Below are 21,569 nucleotides of genomic sequence, written 5' to 3'. Positions count from 1 at the left end.
TTTCCATCTCTGTTATCAAAATATATTTATTCATCATTTGGTTGATAGAATTCCAACATATTAAAGATTTAACAGAAATTTTCATTCCAAGTCCTATCTAAAATGTTTGTCTGTATTCAAAAGTGAACATGCAGAAACTAACAATAAATTCACTGGTGTGCCTTGTTTGCATTATTCACTGTGCTGACTAGCTATGATGGTAATTCATGTAATAACAATATATTGATCATCCACAATTCAGGTATATCTTATTTATGTTGAAGTAGGCAATTGGTGATTTGACCCTCCACAGGCTGAAGCCAAAGCTTAATGGATAATTTTGATTGAATACAATTTCACATACCGTAAAATGCTATTTTTAAAGATTGCCTCTTTGAATATCTATTAAATATCTATTAAATGATGTATACAGGGTAGAAAAACAAAAGGACACACTTTCAAGAATCAATATAAAATTCAGAGCTGTAAATTCATTTAGTAATAAGATGGAAATGGGTCTTACCCTCATAGAGTCTACAGTTTTAAAGAGATATTAAACAGTAACCCTAAAAAAAAACACTACAAAAATAAATATTGTAATTTCAAACTGAGATATGTCCATGAAGTAAAAGTGCTTTGAGACTAGATTGGGGAAAGAAATTTAAGTGAGGAGTCAAGAAAAACTTCTTTCAGAAACTGGCATTTCAGCTGACTAGAGAATCTGTGGTATTTTAGTTAAGTGAAGTATGGAAGAAAGAGTATTCCAGGCAGAGAAAGGAGCTTGTCTATTCCTGGGAGTAGGCTGATTGAAGGCCAGTGGCACTAACAGGGCTGTCAGGAAAAGAGTAGCAAAGAAGCCGTGCAGAGGTTTGAGGGGACCAGAGGTTTGAGGGGACCAGACCTTAGAGGGTCTGACGAGGCATGGTAACAATTTGGGGTTTTATCCTATCATTTGAAGAGTTGTAGACTCAAGGTTTTCACTTTTAAATGATTCCTCAGGCTACTCAGTGGAGAAAGAAGTAAAGAGAAGAATGAAATAAATAAGTTACAGTATTCTAAATACCTCTTCATTAAATGATCTTTATCCATCTTCACCCATGCTATTAGAAATTTCTTGTTTTTGCAGATTGAAGAATTTACCATTCTCATTTACCAAACTGAAGGAGCTTGCAGCTTTGTGGCTTTCTGACAATCAGGTAACATTTTTTTATTACCTGATTTATTTTGTTTATTAAAATGAACTATAATTGAAATGTTGAATTACTAATTTATTCTCAATAGATACCTTTCACAATTACTACAAAATATAGATTCTTTATCCCCTGGAGGAGAGATTTTTATAAGGGTAGCAATCAAATAAGTATTCCATTGCTATGGACAAACAGTACTATAATTCTCATCCCTTTAAAATACTTCAATTTAGTATCTACTTCTTTCTCAGAAATACACAAAATGATCATTTTTCTAGGTGATACATACATCTCCTTAGAGGATGTACTTTAATTATACCTCTGAAGGTAAAGAATAAGAAACATTACTGCAATCCCCATAAGAGGGAGTTACTATCTGTCATGTTCCTTTTTTCCCATGCTTTAATTAATATCAACTTAATTCTAAGAAATGTATTCAAAAATATTGTGATACCTTTTGTTGCTCTTATCAATATTTTCTGTGAAATTGCTATGATGTTAATACTTACACTTATGAAATTAGATTATAATTGAATCAGTAATTGAGTGTTAATGAATAATTATATTAACTGGAAAATAAAAATAGTCCAAGGCATCTGATTTGCCACCACAAAAACTAGTGATAGACCATTTTGACATACTTTGGGTTTTTTTGGCTTTTTTCTTGTAATCTTAAAATTTTTAAATATCCTGCCCCAAAATTTAAATTACCAAATGAAAACAAATCATCTTGGATTTAGTTTGTTATGATTATTTTCTGAGCATAAAAGTGACATTACCAGTAAATGAATTGTTCAGACATAAGTATTGGGCAATTTTTGTAAAAAAATTAAACCTCTGCAAAATGTTATGTAATTGTGAGAATAATGTTTATATTCCTACAGTCATTACAGCACTTTCTTCCCTCCTACTAAGTAAAAAATTATATTGTCATTCAAATTCAAGTCATCAATGAACTGTAGATTTTTCAAATCATCAATATATCATTATAATCATTTCTGAAATCAATACAAACTATGCTAATGGACCAGTCTTTTCTACAGTCTTACACTGTAAAAAAAATCCCATAATATCAGGATTTATATTCTTGTGGAAGAATGAACAGAACAATGGCTGCATCATTTAACTTTTATTTAGAACAGTGATTTAATGGGTTTCTAACTCAGTTTCATGAGACAAGTTGGCATCCTAAATTGCCATTGTACTTCACTCTTAATAAATGTCATGAAATAAGTGTAAACTATTAAACAATATGATTATTCTCAATGTTTATATATTATATTTAAAATCAAAGTTTTAAAAACCTTCAAAAATTGTATTTCTGAAATAAAATTAATATAGAGAATTGAGTATTATCCATAGGTAAATTCTTTGTGATATATCAGATACAAAGACAGTTGCTTATGTATATGTAGACTCTGTCTTTGGTTACAAAAATCTCTTTAAATGCTTATGTTTTAACTTAATTGAATTCATAGATGATCTTGTATAGTATGAACTTAATAGCAAGTTCCATTTGCCTTTCTAAGGCAACAGTTAATGAACATTTAGAACTATACCAAAAGTTTAATTAGTTGAAACAGTTTGACACATTTTGGTATCTTCAAGGTAAAAAAAAAGGTATTGTTCAGTAAAGATGAATAGGTTCTGAAAAATAATATAATAAAGAAAAAGAAAATCTCACTATAAAACCCTTATAATTTCAAAATATTCCTCTACAGTAGTCTTATTTTATCTTATATTTTATTTTTTTGTTATTTTTTTCCTTATTTTTCTTTTAATTGTTCATTCAACACAGTGAGGCCAGACTGCTGACCTTTATCTTATATAAAAGAAATGTTCTTTATATTTCTAATATTATTAATCTAATTTATCTCCTTTGCTTCCAGTCCAAAGCCCTTATCCCTTTACAAACTGAAGCCCATCCAGAAACAAAGCAAAGAGTATTGACTAACTACATGTTTCCCCAGCAACCTCGTGGTGATGAAGGTAAACATAAAAATTTCTCCTATACTTATATGATTATGGATAGAAGGGATTAATTTTATTCTAACTCTAACCAATACTGGCACATGGGTGTGCCACATAAATCATTTGGGAGCTAACTCCAAGCACAAATCTTATCTTCCATACTATAATATTTTATTAATAAGTGAAATTTCAAAAACATAACTCTTCCTGTTTATATTTATCATGAAAATAACATTGACTTTTAGGAGCAATATCTTATCTTGGTGAATTGAAAGGCACAAGACTTCTTAACCAAACATTCAGTTCAGTTCAGTCGCTCAATCATGTTAGACTATTTGTGACCCCATGGACTGCAGCATGCCAGTCCTCCCTGTCCATCACCAACTCCTGGAGTTTACTCAAACTCATGTCAATTGAGTCCGTGATGCCATCCAACCGTCTCATACTCTGTTGTCCCCTTCTCCTTTTATCTTCAATCTTTCCCAGCATCAGAGTCTTTTCCAATGAGTCAGTTCTTTGCATCAGGTGGCCAAAGTATGGGAGCTTCAGCGTCAGTCCTTCCAATGAATATTCAGGACTGATTTCCTTTAGGATGGACTGGTTGGATCTCCTTGCAGTCCAAGGGACTCTCAAGAGTCTTCTCCAACACCGCACTTCAAAAGCATCAATTCTTCAGTGCTCAGCTTTCTTTATGGTCCAACTCTCACATCCACACATGACTACTGGAAAAACCATAACCTTGACTAAACAGACCTTTGTTGGCAAAGTAATGTCTCTGCTTTTTATATGCTGTCTAGGTTGGTCATAACTTTCCTTCCAAGGAGTAAGCGTCTTTTAATTTCACGGCTGCAATCACCATCTGCAGTTACTTTGGATCCCAGAAAAATAAAATTTGTCTCTGCTTCCACTGTTTCCCCATCTATTGCCATGAAGTGATGGGACCAGATGCCATGACCTTAGTTTTCTGAATGTTGAGTTTTAAGCCAACTTTTTCACTCTCCTCTTTCACTTTCATCAAGAGGCTCTTTAGTTCTTCATTTTCTACCATAAGGGTGGTGTCATCTGCATATCTGAGGTTATTGATATTTCTCCCAGCAATCTTGATTCTAGCTTGCGGTTCATCCAGCCCAGCGTTTCTCATGATGTACTCTGTATATAAGTTAAATAAGCAGGGTGACAATATACAACCTTGATGTACTCCTTTCCCAATTTGGATCCAGTCTGTTGTTCCATGTCCAGTTCTAACTGTTGCTTCCTGACCTGCATATAGATTTCTCAGGAGGCAGGTCAGGTGGTCTGGTATTCCCATCTCTTTCAGAATTTTCCACAGTTTATTGTAATCCACACAGTCAAAGGCTCTAGGCATATAAAGTCAATAAAGCAGAAATAAATGTTTTTCTGGAACTCTCTTGCTTTTTCAATGATCCAATGGATGTTGGCAATTTAATTTCTGGTTCCTCTGCCTTTTCTAAAACCAGCTTGAACATCTGGAAGTCAATAGTTCACATACTATTGAAGCCTGGCTTGGAAAATTTTGAGCATTACTTTGCTAGCATATGAGATAAGTGCAATTCTGTGGTAGTTTGAGCTTTCTTTGGCATTGCCTTTCTTTGGAATTGGAATGAAAACTGAACTTTTCCAGTCCTGTGGCCACTGTTGAGTTTTCCAAATTTGCTGGCATTTTCACAGCATCATCTTTTAGGATTTGAAATAGTCTACTGAAATTCCATCACCTCCACCAGCTTTGTTTGTAGTGATGCTTCCTAATGCCCTCTTGACTTCGCCTTCCAGGATGTCTGGCTCTAGGTGAGTGATCATACCATCGTGATTATCTGGGTCGTGAAGATCTTTTTTGTATACTTCTGTGTATTCTTGCCACCTCTTCTTAATATCTTCTGCTTCTGTTAGGTCCTTACCACTTCTGTCCTTTAATGAGCCCATCTTTGCATGAAATGTTCCTGATAGAGTAGACAGTGTCTGTCTTGAATCTATTTCTCACTTCCACTGTATAATCATAAGGGATTTGACTTAGGTCATACCTGAATGGTCTAGTGGTTTTCCCTACTTTCTTCAATTTAGGTCTGAATTTTGCAATAAGGAGTTCATGATCTGAGCCACAGTCAACTCCTGGTCTTGTTTTTGCTGACTATAGAGCTTCTCCATTGTTGGATGCAAAGAATACAATCAATCTGATTTGGGTGTTGACCATCTGCTGATGTCTATGTGTAGAGTCTTCTCTTGTGTTGTTGCAAAAAGGTTTTTGCTATGACCAGTGCATTCTTTTGGCAAAACTCTGTTAGCGTTTGCCCTGCTTCATTTTGTACTCCAAGGCCAAACTTGCCTGTTATTCCAGGTATCTCTTGACTTCTACTTTTGCATTCCAGTCCCCTACGATGAAAAGGACATCTTTTTTGGGTGTTCATTGCAGAAGGTCTTGTAGGTCTTCATAGAATCATTCAACTTCAGCTTCTTCAGCATTACTGGTCAGGGCATAGACTTGGATTACTGTGATATTGAAAAGTTGGCCTTAGAAATGAACAGAGATCATTCTGCCATTTTTGAAATTGCATCCAAGTACTGCATTTTGGACTCTTTTGTTGACTATGATTGCTACTCCATTTCTTCTAAGGGATTCTCACCCACAGTAGTACATATAATGGTAATCCGAGTTAAATTCACCCATTCCAGTCCATCTTAGTTCGCTGATTCCTAGAATGTCGATGTTCACTCTTGTCATCTCCTGTTTGACCACTTCCAATTTGCTTTGATTCATGGACCTAACGTTGAAAGAGCAAACTCACTTTAATCCACCCAAGGGTTAAATCCACTCAACCCATTTAAAAGATCAATTTTTAAAAGAAATTATTTGCTCATGAAGTTCTTATTTACAGAATAATTACAATAAATGTTGTTAGGTTTTTTTTTTTTACTTAAAAAGGAAAATGAATCATTTGTGGATTTTTTTTTCAAATTTTGATCTACAGAAGTAGGAAAAGGAAAGCTTGTTTCATATGTATTTTTCAGGCTTCGGTAAAAGTGATCTTTTAGAATTTATGAAAGAAAATCCACTATGTTTACATTGGTTATAAGAAGAATCTTAAGTAAAGATTATGTTTTATTCATGCAATTTTACTTACATTTCTTTTTTTTAATATCCCTAGATTAACAGAATATTTCATTTTGAAAGGATATAGGAGAAAATGGAAAGTGTCTCATATTTGCCAGTTATTTCTAAGATCTAGCCTCAAAGATTAAATCCCTAATTTGTTCCAGGGAGTGAGTGAGGTCAGACCTAGTTAGGTAAGATGGGATGTTAAGAAATTAGCCTTATTTGTTTGTTTTGTTTTCCTTTGAGGAGAGCAGAGCTGGTAACAGAAAAGTTTTCTTGAACTTTAAGCAAGTCACTTGTTTCACTTTTCATGTGGAAAACCAACTCTCAGAACTCCTTGCAGTAAAGTTTTATATATAATAAAGTTCATGCATTGGGAAAGAATTTAGCCTAAATTAAGTGCTTTTATTGGATGTGAATTTGAGCAAACTCTGGGAGACAGTGGAAGACAGAGGAGCCTGATGTGCTATAGTGCGTGGAGTCACAAAGAGTAGGATACGACAGCAACTGAACAAAAGTGCTTTTATTGCCTTTTAATGTGAACTTCACAATTAATGTTGCAAAGAAGATATTACCATTAACCAGCATGTAAATTAAAGATTGAGAAGCCATTTCTTTTCCCTGTTAATTTGAGACATATTTAAACTAATTGAGACTCAAATGTTAAAGACTTCATTTCCACATGTTTTTACCTAGCACCACTACATTACCCCGCAACCAGACACACAAAACTACAACAAAAAAGTTTGATATCTTGGACCATTTATTGCAAAGCAGCGTTACATAGTATCTTTTATAACACCCTAATACAGATTACTGATTACATTTATGGACTCTGTAGTCACAGGACATCCTCCATTGGCCATGGAGAAGCTGCACGACTTTGAACAAGTCTCTCAAAATTCAGCAATAGTTTTCTCATTATTAAATTGAGGATTGATTATATTAGTACTACCATTATGCTGTTTTGCAAATTAAAGGAGATAATAGTTTAAAATACTTAATCTATCTCTCTCTTTTATCATATGTTATGTCCATTCTCTACATTGGAAAACTTCTCAACCCCAATATATAATTAATGTACACTTAGCAAAGCTGAATTTGGGTTAAGATGTCAAAAGTCTATATAACAAATATCAAGATAATTTTTCCTTTTTTTTCTTTCCTTCTTTCTTTACTTGCTTCTTTCTTTCTATCCCTTTATTTTTTCTTTTCTTTTTTATTTTTGTATTTGTTTTTAGTACCTATCACTATTTTTTTTGCATAGTATACTAAGTTCTATTAAATAACAATTTATGTAAAAAAAAAAAAAAAAACAGTAACACTTTGGAATCTAACTGTAGATTTCCAGTCAGACAGTGACAGCTTTAACCCCACACTATGGGAAGAACAGAGACAACAACGCATGACTGTTGCCTTTGAATTTGAAGAAAAAAAGGAAGATGACGAAAATGCTGGGAAAGTTAAGGTGAACCTTTTAATTTTTGTTTCCTCTTTCTTCTCATTATTTTTGTTTGTTCATTGTTATTATTCAGATAGACTTTGGGACTCACTGACTGACCTCTGCTAGAAGGTCAGATACATCTTCAAGTCTCATGGCGGTACTTTTCCTTATAGCAGGATGTGATTTTGGAAGCACTGCTGTGCTTCAGAATGAGGCAAACATCCTGACTGAGCAAATTTCATAAACCACCCCATCTTACAGAATAGCAACATGAGAGATTCAAGCTGAGAGAAAGCAAAAAACAAAACCAACAAAAAGTCGGGTAATGGGCTTCACCTAATACCTTACTACTACATCTTTGAAACACTGAAATGCTTTTTTTAACCACTGAGCAAGGCAGGGCATCATTCAGACTGTGTGAAGTCAAAATCCACATATACGAAAGAGCCAGTGCATTGATATATTACATTGCATTAAAGGTTTTGGAAGGATTCTACGTCTCTGGAATGTTTGAGAAGACGTTATGAATTTTCTTAAGCGTGAGAACAAGTTTTTCATTTAAACTTAGGTGAGTGCCTAATAGCAGGTAGTATCCCTTAAGGAAAATTACTTAAAATTTTTCACCTAAAGCATATTTATTGGCACTAATCTAAGTAACAAGGTCAGAATTTTAAAATCTATATTTTTCCATTATATAAATTTGAAAGTGTCAGAATTTATATGAATTATATTAACATCAGGTCTTCATCTTATCATCATGGCAACATCTTGAATCTCTCATCATTTTTATATTATTTTTGCACTTTTTCCATCATGGGTACTAACAGCTCTCACCCTTGGTGACTAATTACCTAAGTAATTGTATATGCATCCTATTAATAGATCTGGATTGTGTGACATGTTCTTCTCTGTCTCCTCCTTCCCACATTTTCTAAACTTTTGTCTTGAACCAGCACACCCTAGAACCTTACTATAATTGACAAAGCCTACCTGTATCATCGTGAAGAACTCAAAATAGATTCCCAAATCAAAATAACAATTGTGTTAAAGATTTGGGCTTAAAAAAATGTTTCTGAATGGTTGATTAGTGCTGTCTAATAACCAAAGAGACATTTTTAACTAAAACAAGAAAAAAGACCTTTAGAACATTTCAGTTCTTCTTGTAAGGATTTTATATGTTAAATCCGGAACCAATGGATGATGCATTCTATCCTGGACCTCTGATTCATTCTTTTACTTCATTGAATGTCAAAAACTACATAATTCTTCCTTAAAAAAAGAAAAAAACTTAATTCAAAGGCTCTAAGAAGAAAAGAGTACACTAAATATACTTTGGTATATGTGTCATGAAAGCATAAAATATAGTAAATTCAAACAGACATTTAGCAGCCCTGTTTGTGTGTTATGTGATCAGGTTTGATTATAATGAGAGTAGGCTCATTATACTTTAGAGTACATTTTCTCTATGTTTACTTATATTTGATTTATTTTATATATTGGGGAAATAATACATGTTTCCAAAATCTCAGACTACCTGGTTTTGACTAATTTGAGTATTTCCAATGCTATTGGTTATTGGACAAATTAGAATACATGCAAACGTCTAAATAAATCATTATGGAAGCATGATGAACGGAATATGCTGAATCTTACATGAAATTATACTTTTCTGGCTCATTACATATACATTAAATTTAGCACCATTTTCATTTTACCTTTAATTTACATAAAATTTTAAAAGGAACTGCTAACCTATGGCATTAACTTCCAAATGGACTAGAGTATAATGCCCTACTTATAGTGTGCTTAGTGTAGTATGAATGCTGCTTTGTGTGAAGAAATTGAGACCCTTTGGTTTCGTGTGACACTGGTACTGTTTGATCACACAGAGTTAAAACTAATTTTCTGATGGTTGTTTTAAATGCATTACCCAGAATGAAAAAAAAAAAAAGAATCAAGAATAGAAAAATGATAAAGTGAAAGTTTTGCTACAGTGCTCCTCTTTCTCCCAGAAAATGGAGATTCCTTCTCCCACAGGATCACTCCTGCCAAGCCCCCTGGGAAAGGGGCCAGCGTGGGATTACTCTCCAACCTGCCAGACTGTCTGGCGATTGCTGCACACCATGGGCCAGGTGTGATCAGCAGATCCAAGAAATGCCTGTCCCCCAGAATGACCCACAGCTGGCATGGGGTTGTATAAGTGGCCTCCAGCAGGAAAGGAGCATGTGCACTCCATTGCCAGTTGCAGCACAATCTACCACTCTTCCCTCTCTAAGTGGCAGACAGGTAGGCCTAGGTGTTTGGGGTAGGAGAATCCCCTATGTAGAAGCAACCTTGGAACAGTGGTTTATGGGGTATGTTCTGCATGATGTGGGGTAGAAATGTTGATCATCTAGAAACTTTTCAATTGCCAGTGTTTGATCCCAATTTAACTTTTGTCCTTTGACATTGGCAATGGGGAGGGAAGAACTGAGTCAGAGGGGGAGGGAACATGAGTATGAGATGCCTACTGGTGGGATAGCTGGCATGGTTTTTGAGTTGGGTACTTCAGTTTTGTTTGTTTTTATTTTCAAGGTTTTTCTCTTAAAGTGTGGGAATACCAATAGTTGGGCAGAATGTTGATGACACTACTGATGCAATCTAAATTGTCCCCAGACATACACACATTTTTCTGTAATATCAATTCTAGGAGAGACTGAATAACTAAAGCTAGATTCTTAAAACAGCATGAGATTGCAATTGAAATTTGCTGAGAGTGGATTTGGAGCACAAAGATGGACATCTATTGAAAAGCATCAATTTCCCTTTAATTTGAAGGCACAGATAATGAGAATTCCTGTAAGAGAAGATTGGCCTGGGAATTCTGGCAAATAGGACTTCCTTATCTCAGTAGGTGGGGTGTTTAAGAGTTTAATGAAAAAGAAAATCTTAATGGGATGTAGAAGAGCACTATTTTTTATAAACTTTATCATCCACATATAGTGGACTAGATTCTTATTCTGTGGCTTATATTCTTTCTACAATATAAGGCAAGCTGAGAATCCTAACTGAAACTACTATAGGTTTCCTTTCTATAAAATGTTCCAATTAATTCCTAGAATAAGATATTTAAAAGAACTAACAACCAAAGCATTAACTATTATTTCTCTTACTGGAATTTACAGTCAAATCAAATTATATTTTAATCGTTACATAAGAAAAGCATATCTCTATGTGAATTCATGGTATCATTTCTAATCCCTTACTGTTAACATTAATTCTTCAATTGCCAAATCTTTGGGAGTCTCCAACATCTTGCAGCTACTATTTGCATTTACTGCACTTTTTTTAAGGTCTAAGATATATAGAATGTTGTGAAACACTTCTATTTTTCAAAATTAAGATAAAATAACATGTCAGTAAAAATCTTGCATTTTTATAAAATGTATATGTAAAATGAGCAAATACTTTATGGTGAGTGATAAAGACAATATTTTATTAAGAACATAACTGACAAATTTTTACCACCTATTACATATGTCCCATATTAGAATAAGGGAATATTTATAACATATATTTATAAATATAAAGAAACTACTTTTTTATTTGAGCTTTACTGAACTATAAATATAATTGTATTTATGATCATGTTTATTCATTTCAGAACCACATCACACATGAGTTGGAAAATAGGCAAAACAATCTGTAAAAGGGTATAAAATATGCTTTTAGAGAGGTTATCAACATAACAGAATTATAAAATACTGTTTTCATTTTTAATATGTTAACTTCATGTTTTATACATTGACATTATCTTAATTCAATAAAATTCACATTTTAGATTTACACTATTTCTTCCACAAGATTGTACAATATGTGCTGCACCTATACCAGAGAATAGCTCTGAGTCAAGTAACACTTGTGAAGCATAAGCTTTGGAGTCAAAAACCTGAGCTTGAATCTGGGCATTGATACCTAAAACATTCAAATTACACCATCTCAACCCCTGTTTTCCTTCTGTAAAATGGGAGCAGATACTACAATGGGTTATGAAATGTAATTTATTATAGATTTTAATTGTTATTAATTATGACTATTATTTATATTTAAATCTGGTAAATAATGTTTTATTATTTATATAAAATAATAACTAATAATAAATTATGTATCCATATAAAACACTTTGCATAGTGCCTGGCACATGGCAGATATTGAATAAATGATATTAGTGCATACAACCTGAAAAAGATCCAGTTAGATATTACAGTTAGACATATATATAATAGATCTAAATTGCCAAAAGACTCCAGATTTTAAAAATACCTAAGTAGAATCTGATATTAGAAATAGTATCTAATCTCTGCATAGAAATTGTATATTTTCAAAGAACTTTCACACTTATCTTATTTGAGTTATGAATTAACTCTAAATATTATCATTGCATCTACTTATTTTACACAAATAGAAACTGGTCAGATTTGTGGCTTTATAGCTAGTTGGGGGTAAAATTTAGGTCTTCCAGTCAATTCTGCTGGTAGACTAGCAAATGGGAAGCAAGGACCTTATTGTATAGATGGAACAATTCCAGATTTCATGATTTTCCACAATATGGAGAGGAGCCTCTTTAAGGAAAAGAATATAAAATAACCATGTAAATACATAAGTAGGGCCCCTTAAAAGGCTTTGAAAGAGCCCATGAAGGTGATATACCCTAAAACTTAAACTTCTTTAGCTTCATGGCAAATCTACTGTATTTCCACATTTAAATATTTTTACAGAGATAAAGTACCCAAATATATTCAGTGATGTGACCAAATATAACATTAACTTGCTTATAAAATAACCAGAAAGTTTCAGCACCATGGCCATAAGAAAACAGTCATCTAATCGTGTCAGCAGAGACACAGCATCTTCAAAAATTAGATTACATTATTCAATGAAGTATTTAACTCAATTAAGAAAGAACATGTCCCATCCCATTTTTTGCCTTTGATTCAATTTAGAAATGTAATTTTACATTGAAGATATTTTAAGATGTGTAGAATTTTAATTTAATGCCCTATTTGAAAATTACTTTTCATTCATATACCACCACTTATTAAAAATTAAAAGGTGTTCTTAATTGGTATATTAAGCATATCATTTTACAATTTAAATTTTATAAATGTAGTTTTTTGACTTTTAGTCCTCTGATATCAAGTATTTTTAAACAAGTTCAATAATATAATTTAAAACTCAGATTGAATTTGTGATTAATATTTCTAATACCAATTTAAACAGCAGATCCAAGAATGCATGCATCCCAATGGACTTTGTCTAGCATGGCTATCATTCTTTTTGTTTATTTAAGAATGCATTATAAAGTACCCTGAGAAATACTTATATTACACTCTAACAACTTATATGTTTTTTTTGGTAAAGTCTAATTTTTTTCATGGGTTATATTTTTGTAGATTTCTATATATTATTAACTTCATCCTTGTTTCAGCATATTAAGGATTAAATCACATTTCAATGACATTTATACTAACAAAATTGTCTGGTTTTTTATAAGCTTTCTAAACATTAATTGGAAAAATTAATTTTAGTACTGAAGCGAATGTTAAAAATCATCCAACGATGTCTAATCCCAGTATTTGATATGGATAGTGAGCCACAGGAAAATATACTAGAGTAACAAAGTTGGTGGATTTGCTAAACTGCAGATGAGCAAAAGTGTGAGCAAAAGTGTTTGAATTCATCTCTATAACCCGCAGATCTATACCACTATCACAGTTTCTCACATTCCATGCGTTACGTAGGTATGGGGGGATGTGTGTGCCCCACCCTTTTTCTCTTTTAATCTCTCATTCCCTCTCTTCTTCCTCTTTCAGCTTCTCTTCCACCTCTGCCCACTTCTAAACCACCCTCACACATATTTTTAATAACACATACTCACCACAGTCACATAAATCATTCCATTTTGTAAAGTTGGTTCTTGCCCGCTTTTAAACCTCCCTCACACACATTTTCCACAACACATACTCACCACAGTCACATAAGTCATTCCATTTTGTAAAGTTGATTCTACTCAGATGCAAAAAGACATGGCTATTAGAATAAACCAAGCCAAGTAAATATGCCCCTATTTTTCCTCCTACTCCATTTTAATCAGCCTGGATAATTTATATCTGTGCCATTTTAAATATGTTTTAAGCACTCTGGCTGTGGAATATCCTATATGGAATGTCTCATATTTTCTCTCTCTAAATTAAATGTGAAGAATAATAATTAATATACATATATTCCCTAAAGTGAGATTCATATGCCAAAAATGAATTCAAGAATGGAAATAAATCTCTCAATAAAAAGCAGCCAAAACTTACATATTTACCTAGAACATCTTAGACAAAGTTCCCAATTTTTTTTTCTCTTTATTGTAAGATGTAACCTATAATGTATGTTACTTTATTAGGGTAAAAACCTCTCTAAAGGTGTTTCTTTAAGTTATTAACAGAGAAGGCAATGGCACCCCACTCCAGTACTCTTGCTTGGAAAATCCCATGGATGGAGGAGCCTGGTGGGCTGCAGTCCACAGGGTCTTGAAGAGTCGGACACAACTGAGCCACTTCACTTTCACTTTTCACTTTCATGCATTGGAGAAGGAAATGGCAACCCACTCCAGTGTTCTTGCCTGGAGAATCCCAGGGACAGGGGAGCCTGGTTGGCTCCCATCTATGGGGTCGCACAGAGTTGGACATGACTGAAGCGACTTAGCAGCAGCAGCAAGTTATTAACAAGAATTAGCTACCTATCTTTTGATGTAACATGCTGATTAACATAGAGCTGAAACATATTTGATGATATTAATAGATACTGTCAACTCCCCACTTTTTTCAATAAGTGATAAATCTACTTGTAAATCTTTTAGAGTCTCATTGCATCACCTGTATTGATATTTCAAAGATATTTCTAATGTCAAAATAGTTATTTATAAATAATTAAGATAGTGCAGAGAATAGCCTCTAAAGTATAAATACAGCTGATAGTAACTTGATTAAATTTTTCAGAGATTACCAATCACTTAAGTGTTTGACCTACTGCTATTTCAACCATTTATAGAGTAGGTCTAAACATAAGGTAATATCCAAAAATTGTTTTTAATCTAGAAGGGTGACCAGGGGTGGGGAGAAGTCCTAGGAGGCAGAATGTGTAAAGAACACTGTCTTCTACTCTATAGCACAGTTTTTCAGCCAGCTCAACACTCACTATATTGCATTTGGTTCTACTACTGCGCATAAAATGGAGTAGTTTTGTGAACATGCTTGCTGAAGGTATTTTTATGTTAAATTTCTTTTTATAAACTTCTAGGTTGAAATAAACCTAAAACGATATCCAACTCCTTATCCAGAGGATTTAAAGAATATGGTAAAATCTGTTCAAAATCTGGTGGGTAAACCAAGCCATGGAGTGCGTGTTGAAAATTCAAATCCAACTGCTAACACGGAGCAAACTGTGAAAGAAAAATATGAACACAAGTGGCCTGTAGCCCCAAAGGAGATTACAGTGGAGGTATTTCAAGGTTATTGGTAATTGCCAGTGTGGTTTGGATTTTTTGAAATTACTAAATGACATTTTTTTTAAACTGGGCAGATCTTCACTAAGTGCATTTTTTCCTAATATATAAATAAATCTGTCTACTCTTTTTAACTCTGAGGGTTGCATTCAATAAATGACACCTTCATGGTCTTAAACCGTTAATACAGCTTTGAAAGTTCCAGTACACAGAAGGAATAGTTTACTCACCTGGCTAGTCCTATCAGTAAGTTAAATCATTTTCATGATATTCCTTTGACTATCCCTAACTTTTATTGTATGAGTCATTAGAAAAGTATGAATGAAGTTTTTATTATTATTCTGCAGATCTTAGTAAAATTCTTGATCAGATTTAGGGCCAATTTTTAAAAATATTTTTGTGTTTGAGTTTCACCCTTTATAGAAAACACTACTATAAGCAGCAAAAAAGGGGCAATAACTTTGAAATTTAGCTTTATGGAATCTAATATGAAGCATAATTCCTATATTTTAGAATGAATTAGATATTCATCCTTATCAATTTGTGTGGTCTGAAAAGAATTCAACTACATTTATGCCACCTCTGTACTATCTCATCTACTCTTCAATTAATTTTATTATCATCTTTTTATCTTCATTAGAAACATAACTGATATGAGTATATCTAGAAATTCCTATACCTGCTGCTTAAATATCTAGGTTGACAAAACTCTTTTACAAATCTGCATTTCAAAGCATCAGTTTGTTGCACTGATTGAACACCAACTGTACATTTAGCACAGGGCTAAACACTGTGAGAGAAAGAAAAGAAATATAAAATGTATTAATAGTCCCCAAATAATTTAGAGACTAACCAGGTAAACTTAAGACAGATGAAGCAACTAGAGAACATACTATATAAAGTGTGATAACATGATTGGCTGTGTGATGAAGAGTATATTGTACTCTAAGAAACTGGAGACATACACCATCATTGCCAGTCACTTTAAAAGTTACATGAAGTGTTTAAGGTTGAATTCCATGTTCAAGAGTGGGTGACTCTTTTAAAGTCAAAAACAGAGGAAGGCATTCTAGGCAAAGAGAAAAAAAAAATGCGTAAGCAAAAATAAGCATGGTGTGCACATCTGCCAGTTGAAGTCTCAATACAAACCTGCCCCAGAAAAGAGGAATATATATAGCTGGATATCTAGGAAAGAACACTTAGTAAATATTCATTTTCACTACTTTTTATTTTGCCTATAAGAGCCATATTAATGTACTTTTTCATTTCTAAAATATTGCAGATATTTTATAATGAAGCAGCAGACTTTTATCTCTAAGATACTGCAATAATATAAACAGGAGGAAAATTAACAGTGGGTACACAAAAGTACACATAAACTTTATATTTAGCTCTCCTGTCATCACATAACTGTAAGGTAATGATAAGCCGTAAGCTGAATAACTACACTAAAATACATAGATCCTAAAATTGCTTTATGCCTGGATGGGAGAGGTGAGGCAAGGAAAAGGTAGCTTTGATCATGAATTTAATGATAACCTGATAGTAGAGAAAAAATCTTAAAATTGTCCCACAAGGACTTCAAACTGAACAAACCCCCCAAAAAATGTAATGTTTTCACTTCAGACTTACTTCTCCTCTGTATGTCTTGACGTCAGCTGGTACCATTATCTACCAGTTCACTCAAGCTAGACAATTGAGAGACATTTTGATTTCTTTTTCCTTCTTTCTCCCTTCTCTATGCCCCTTCCAAACAATCACCAACGCCTATACATTTTCATGAGTGATTCTCCTAATACTCCTCAGGTCTTGAACTCTGTCCTACATTTCTGTAAAAACTGTCAATTTCTTGGCTTACTTTGTCCCAAGCTCCCTCATTGCCTTGCTTATGATCTTTACAAAACACAAGTCTAATCCTGCCCTCCTTAAAAAACACTACAGTGACTTGGTATTGGCTATCTGAACTTCCTAATTAGCTATAGTAGACAAGCTAAATAAGACTGAAGCTCAGCTTTCAGCTTCATATTTATTTCTGTGATTTGCCCCACTCTTTCTTAGTCTTCTTATTCTACAAGCCTTTTTCTCTTGAAATTTCATTGATATCAACATTTTCCTGAAATCAAGATTCTAGATCTTTCCTCAATTTTTAGACATCCTAGAATGAGAAGATATTGCTTTCTGTATCATCCTCCCTTTTCAAATTACCACACCCAAGTTAAGGGGCCATACTCCAGTACTCTTGCTTGGAGAATTCTATGGACAGGGGAGCCTGCTTGGGTTATAGTCCAGACACAAGTGAGCAATTAAGCACCCACACCCTCTATCTGTTCTACTTTCAGATATAATAAATACAAATAACCAAATGTCTAGCTGGTCAGTGTATATTATGCATTTTTATTTTAAATTTTGCCTGTGTATGCAATTTTTGAATCATCATTATTTAGATCATTCTGAGAATCCCAGGGTCGGGGGAGCCTGGTGGGCTGCCGTCTATGGGGTCACACAGAGTCGGACACAACTGAAGCAACTTAGCAGCAGCAGCAGCCGCCAAGAATGGCGGAAGAGGGTATCACACACTACGTGATATATTTATCCATGTTGTTAAATATGGAAAACCACAAAAAAAGCAAATAGAGGTAGGCAGAATCAGAAAACAGAAAGAAAAAACAAGGTAAAAGCAACAGAGAAAAAAGAAGGAAAGATATATCAATATAATTATTGATCACTTTCTATTTGCAACCCTATGTCAATAGTTTTAACCTAAATCTAGACTGAGACTATATGGCCAAGAAAGCCGTAAGAACAAAGAGGTCAGAGAGACATGAAGGTTCTCCTCTGCCCTGATTTCCCTTTATACATGCCTTGTGAAGATTGCATTTGTTTTCCCCCTAGCATCTTAGTCTGTTAGGACTGCTAAACAGAATACCATAAACTGGGTGACTTAGAAACAGTTTTTAAGGAGCCAGATTTTATTTATATATAAAAATCAAAGCCTAAGAGACTTTAAATTTCAAAGGCTCAAAAGTATCAGTGGTTAGTAAACTGTTATAGCCAAGAAATACCTAACAGTTCTATTTATTATTGTTAGGTCTGAACAACTTAGTAAATATGTATGCCCCATTTAGTGGTTATTTGAGAAACAGTACACAAAACCAACTCAATGGACGTGAGTTTGAGCAAACTCTGAGAGATAGTGAAGGACAGGCAAGCCTGGCGTGTTGTATGTAGTCCATGGGGTCACAAAGAGTCAGACATGACTTAGTTACTGAAAACACACATGAACTGAAAGAAAAAGTAAAGTTTTATTTCACTCTTAAATAACCAAAACTACTTACTAATGAAATGTGTGCACCTTTTAGACACCACCTACTGTCTCAAACCTTGGAATTATATAGGATACCACAATTCTAAATTCTGTTTCACATTGATTTTTGGGTGGCACTTGATTTTTTGATCACAGCAAGCAACAAATACCCAATTCACAAAGACTATTTATCAAAGAATATACAATCGAATTTTGAAATTGAGAGCTACCTAGGGTAGTAGACATAAAGAGAACTATTGTGCATAAATTAATATCACTACTTACTCATGAGAATAAACAAGCCACTTTCATACCTATAAAAATGAAAATTTAGTATTTTTGCATTTCTTAATGTTCTCCTGCTACCTAGTTAATTGAGAATAATAAATTGAATTCAGTTCATTTCCATTGCTCAGTCATTTCTGACTCTTTGCAACCCCATGGACAGGCTTCCTCATCCATCAGCAACTCCCAGAGTTTACTCAAACTCATGTCCATCAAGTCAGTGATGCCATCCAGCCATCTCATCCTCTGTCATCCCTTTCTCCTCCTGCCTTCAATCTTTGCCAGCATCAGGGTCTTTTCCAGTGAGTCAGCACTTCGCATCAGGTGGCCAAAGTATTGACATTTCAGCTTCAATATCAGTCTTTCCAATGAGTCTTCAGGACTGATCTCCTTTCGATGGACTGGTTGGATCTCCTTGCAGTCCAAGGGACTCTCAAGAGTCTTCTCCAACACCACAGTTGAAAAGCATCCATTCTTTGGCGCTCAGCTTTCTTTATAGTCCAGCTCTCACATCTATACATGACTACAGGAAAAACCATACATTTGACTAGACAGACCTTTGTCAGCAAAGTAATGTCTCTGCTTTTTAATATGCTATCTAGGTTGGTCATAGCTTTTCTTCCAAAGAGTAAGTGTCTTTTAATTTCATGGCTGCAGTCACCATCTGCAGTGATTTTGGAGCCCCCAAAAATAAAATCTCTCACTGTTCCCATTGTTTTCCTATCTATTTGCCATGAACTCATGGGACTGGATGCCATGATCTTAGTTTTTTGAATGTTGAGTTTTAAGCCAACTTTTTCAGTCTCATCTTTCACTTTCATCAAGAGGCTCTTTAGTTCTTCTTCACTTTCTGCCATAAGGGTGGTGTCATCTTCATATCTGAGATTATTGATATTTCTCCCAGCAATCTTGATTCCAGCTTGTGCTTCATCCAGCCCAGCATTTCTCATGCTGTACTCTGCATATAAGCTGAATAAGTAGAGTGACAAATATGCAGCCCTAACGTACTCCTTTCCATGTTTGGAACCAGTCTGTTGTTCCATGTCCAGTTCCAACTGTTGCTTCCTGACCTGCATAGATTTCTCAGGAGACAGGTCAGGTGGTCTGGTATTCCCATCTCTTGCAGAATTTTCCACAGTTTATTGTGATCCACACAGTCAAATGCTCTAGGCATAGTCAATAAAGCAGAAGTAGATGTTTTTCTGGAACTCTCTTGCTTTTTGAATGATCCAATGGATGTTGCCAATTTGATCTCTGGTTCCTCTGCCTTTTCTAAATCCAGCTTGAACATCTGGAAGTTCATGGTTCATTTATTGTTGAATCCTGGCTTGGGGAATTTTGAGCTTTACTTTGCTAGCATGTGAGATGAATGCAATTGTGTGGTAGTTTGAACATTCTTTGGCATTGCCTTTCTTTTGGATTGGAATGAAAACTGACCTTTTCCAGTCCTGTGGCCACTGCTGAGTTTTCCAAATTTGCTACAGAAGTATAAAATCCATTGGTTTTTTTTAATGATTATTTGTCATAAAGTTATATTCTTATACCAGTGTTGTTCATTACACTCAGTGAGTGGATTTAGAGTGAAGATTTAGCAGGCTAGATTGATCATGAGAAAACCAGAAATCTTAGGAAGAAGGCATGACATAACCGAAGAAACTGAGATGATCACTTGGAAAACAGTAGGCATTGAGAGATTGGTGGTTAAAATAGGCCCAATTGTGCATTAACTTTGTTAATAATCCAAAAAAAATCTAGTTTGTCAGTGTATACTTTCCGCTTAGAACTCTAAAAGAGTTTACCCCTTAGAACTCTTACATGCTTCTATCTTATATATTATATATAATATTACTTATATATTACTTATCATAATTCAATCCTGTTTTATGAGTTATATATAACTCTGTAACTAGACTGTAAATCCCCACAGGGCATGGGTGACATTTTGTCTTTCTTTGGAAACTCTGCAGTTCTTCGCACAGTGTGAGACATATAAATAGCTTTCAAAAAATGTTTGAGGGATAAATGGACTCATTTAAATTAGAAAAACAAAACATGGTAGTGCTTACCTCAGAGGTACATATGATTCACTTCTCCTAGCATGCCACAGTGAACTAGATTCTAGAGTCCCATTATATCTGAGCCAAATAAAGATATTGCCTTCTTGGTTAACCAGTATTAAAATGTTTACTTTCCTTGTCCTGTATTATTATATCTCTCAGGATTCTTTTGTTCATCCAGCTAATGAAATGAGGATTGGGGAACTTCACCCTTCATTAGCTGAGACCCCTCTGTACCCACCCAAACTTGTTCTGCTAGGGAAGGACAAAAAAGGTAACATCGTGAACCTGATGTGGAAAATATGCCACAAATGCATGTGCATGATGAATCACCAGTTGTAAATTATGATACACCATAGTCTATAGAAATATTTTATAAATATGTATTTCTAACATTCATTGGTATGCTATTTTTCATACTTGCTGTTCTGTTTATACTTGTCAATGTTCATAGCATTATAATATTTTTCCCTTTACATTTCAGAATCAACTGATGAGTCTGAAGTTGACAAAACTCACTGTCTGAATAACAGTGTTTCCTCAGGCACTTACTCAGACTACTCACCTTCCCAGGCTTCCTCAGGATCCTCTAACACCCGGGTTAAAGTGGGGTCCTTGCAGACAACAGCTAAAGATGCAGTACATAATTCTTTGTGGGGTAACAGGTGTGTTTAGAATTCCCTCTTTTCTGTCCCC

General features: G+C 34.3%; 1 protein-coding gene across 7 annotated transcripts in view; it reads left to right on the top strand.

Moving 5' to 3' along the window:
* Positions 1-21,569, top strand: part of LRRC7 (leucine rich repeat containing 7) — a 631,844-nt gene that overhangs the window by 489,846 nt on the left and 120,429 nt on the right. For 6 of the 7 annotated variants that reach the window (XM_070786332.1, XM_070786329.1, XM_070786328.1 and 3 more), the window contains 7 exons: positions 1,106-1,175; positions 3,059-3,158; positions 7,593-7,717; positions 9,731-9,979; positions 15,023-15,223; positions 21,036-21,147; positions 21,358-21,538. In XM_070786332.1, the coding sequence (XP_070642433.1) occupies positions 1,106-1,175; positions 3,059-3,158; positions 7,593-7,717; positions 9,731-9,979; positions 15,023-15,223; positions 21,036-21,147; positions 21,358-21,538 (1,038 nt within the window). The remainder of the gene's footprint in view (positions 1-1,105; positions 1,176-3,058; positions 3,159-7,592; positions 7,718-9,730; positions 9,980-15,022; positions 15,224-21,035; positions 21,148-21,357; positions 21,539-21,569) is intronic. The other variant, XM_070786331.1, reaches the window with a different exon arrangement.

Source organism: Bos indicus, chromosome 3, assembly GCF_029378745.1.
Source record: "Bos indicus isolate NIAB-ARS_2022 breed Sahiwal x Tharparkar chromosome 3, NIAB-ARS_B.indTharparkar_mat_pri_1.0, whole genome shotgun sequence".
Lineage (NCBI taxonomy): Eukaryota > Metazoa > Chordata > Mammalia > Artiodactyla > Bovidae > Bos > Bos indicus.
The sequence above is the reverse complement of the archived record's forward strand: the minus strand, read 5'-3'. Positions and strand labels throughout refer to the sequence as shown.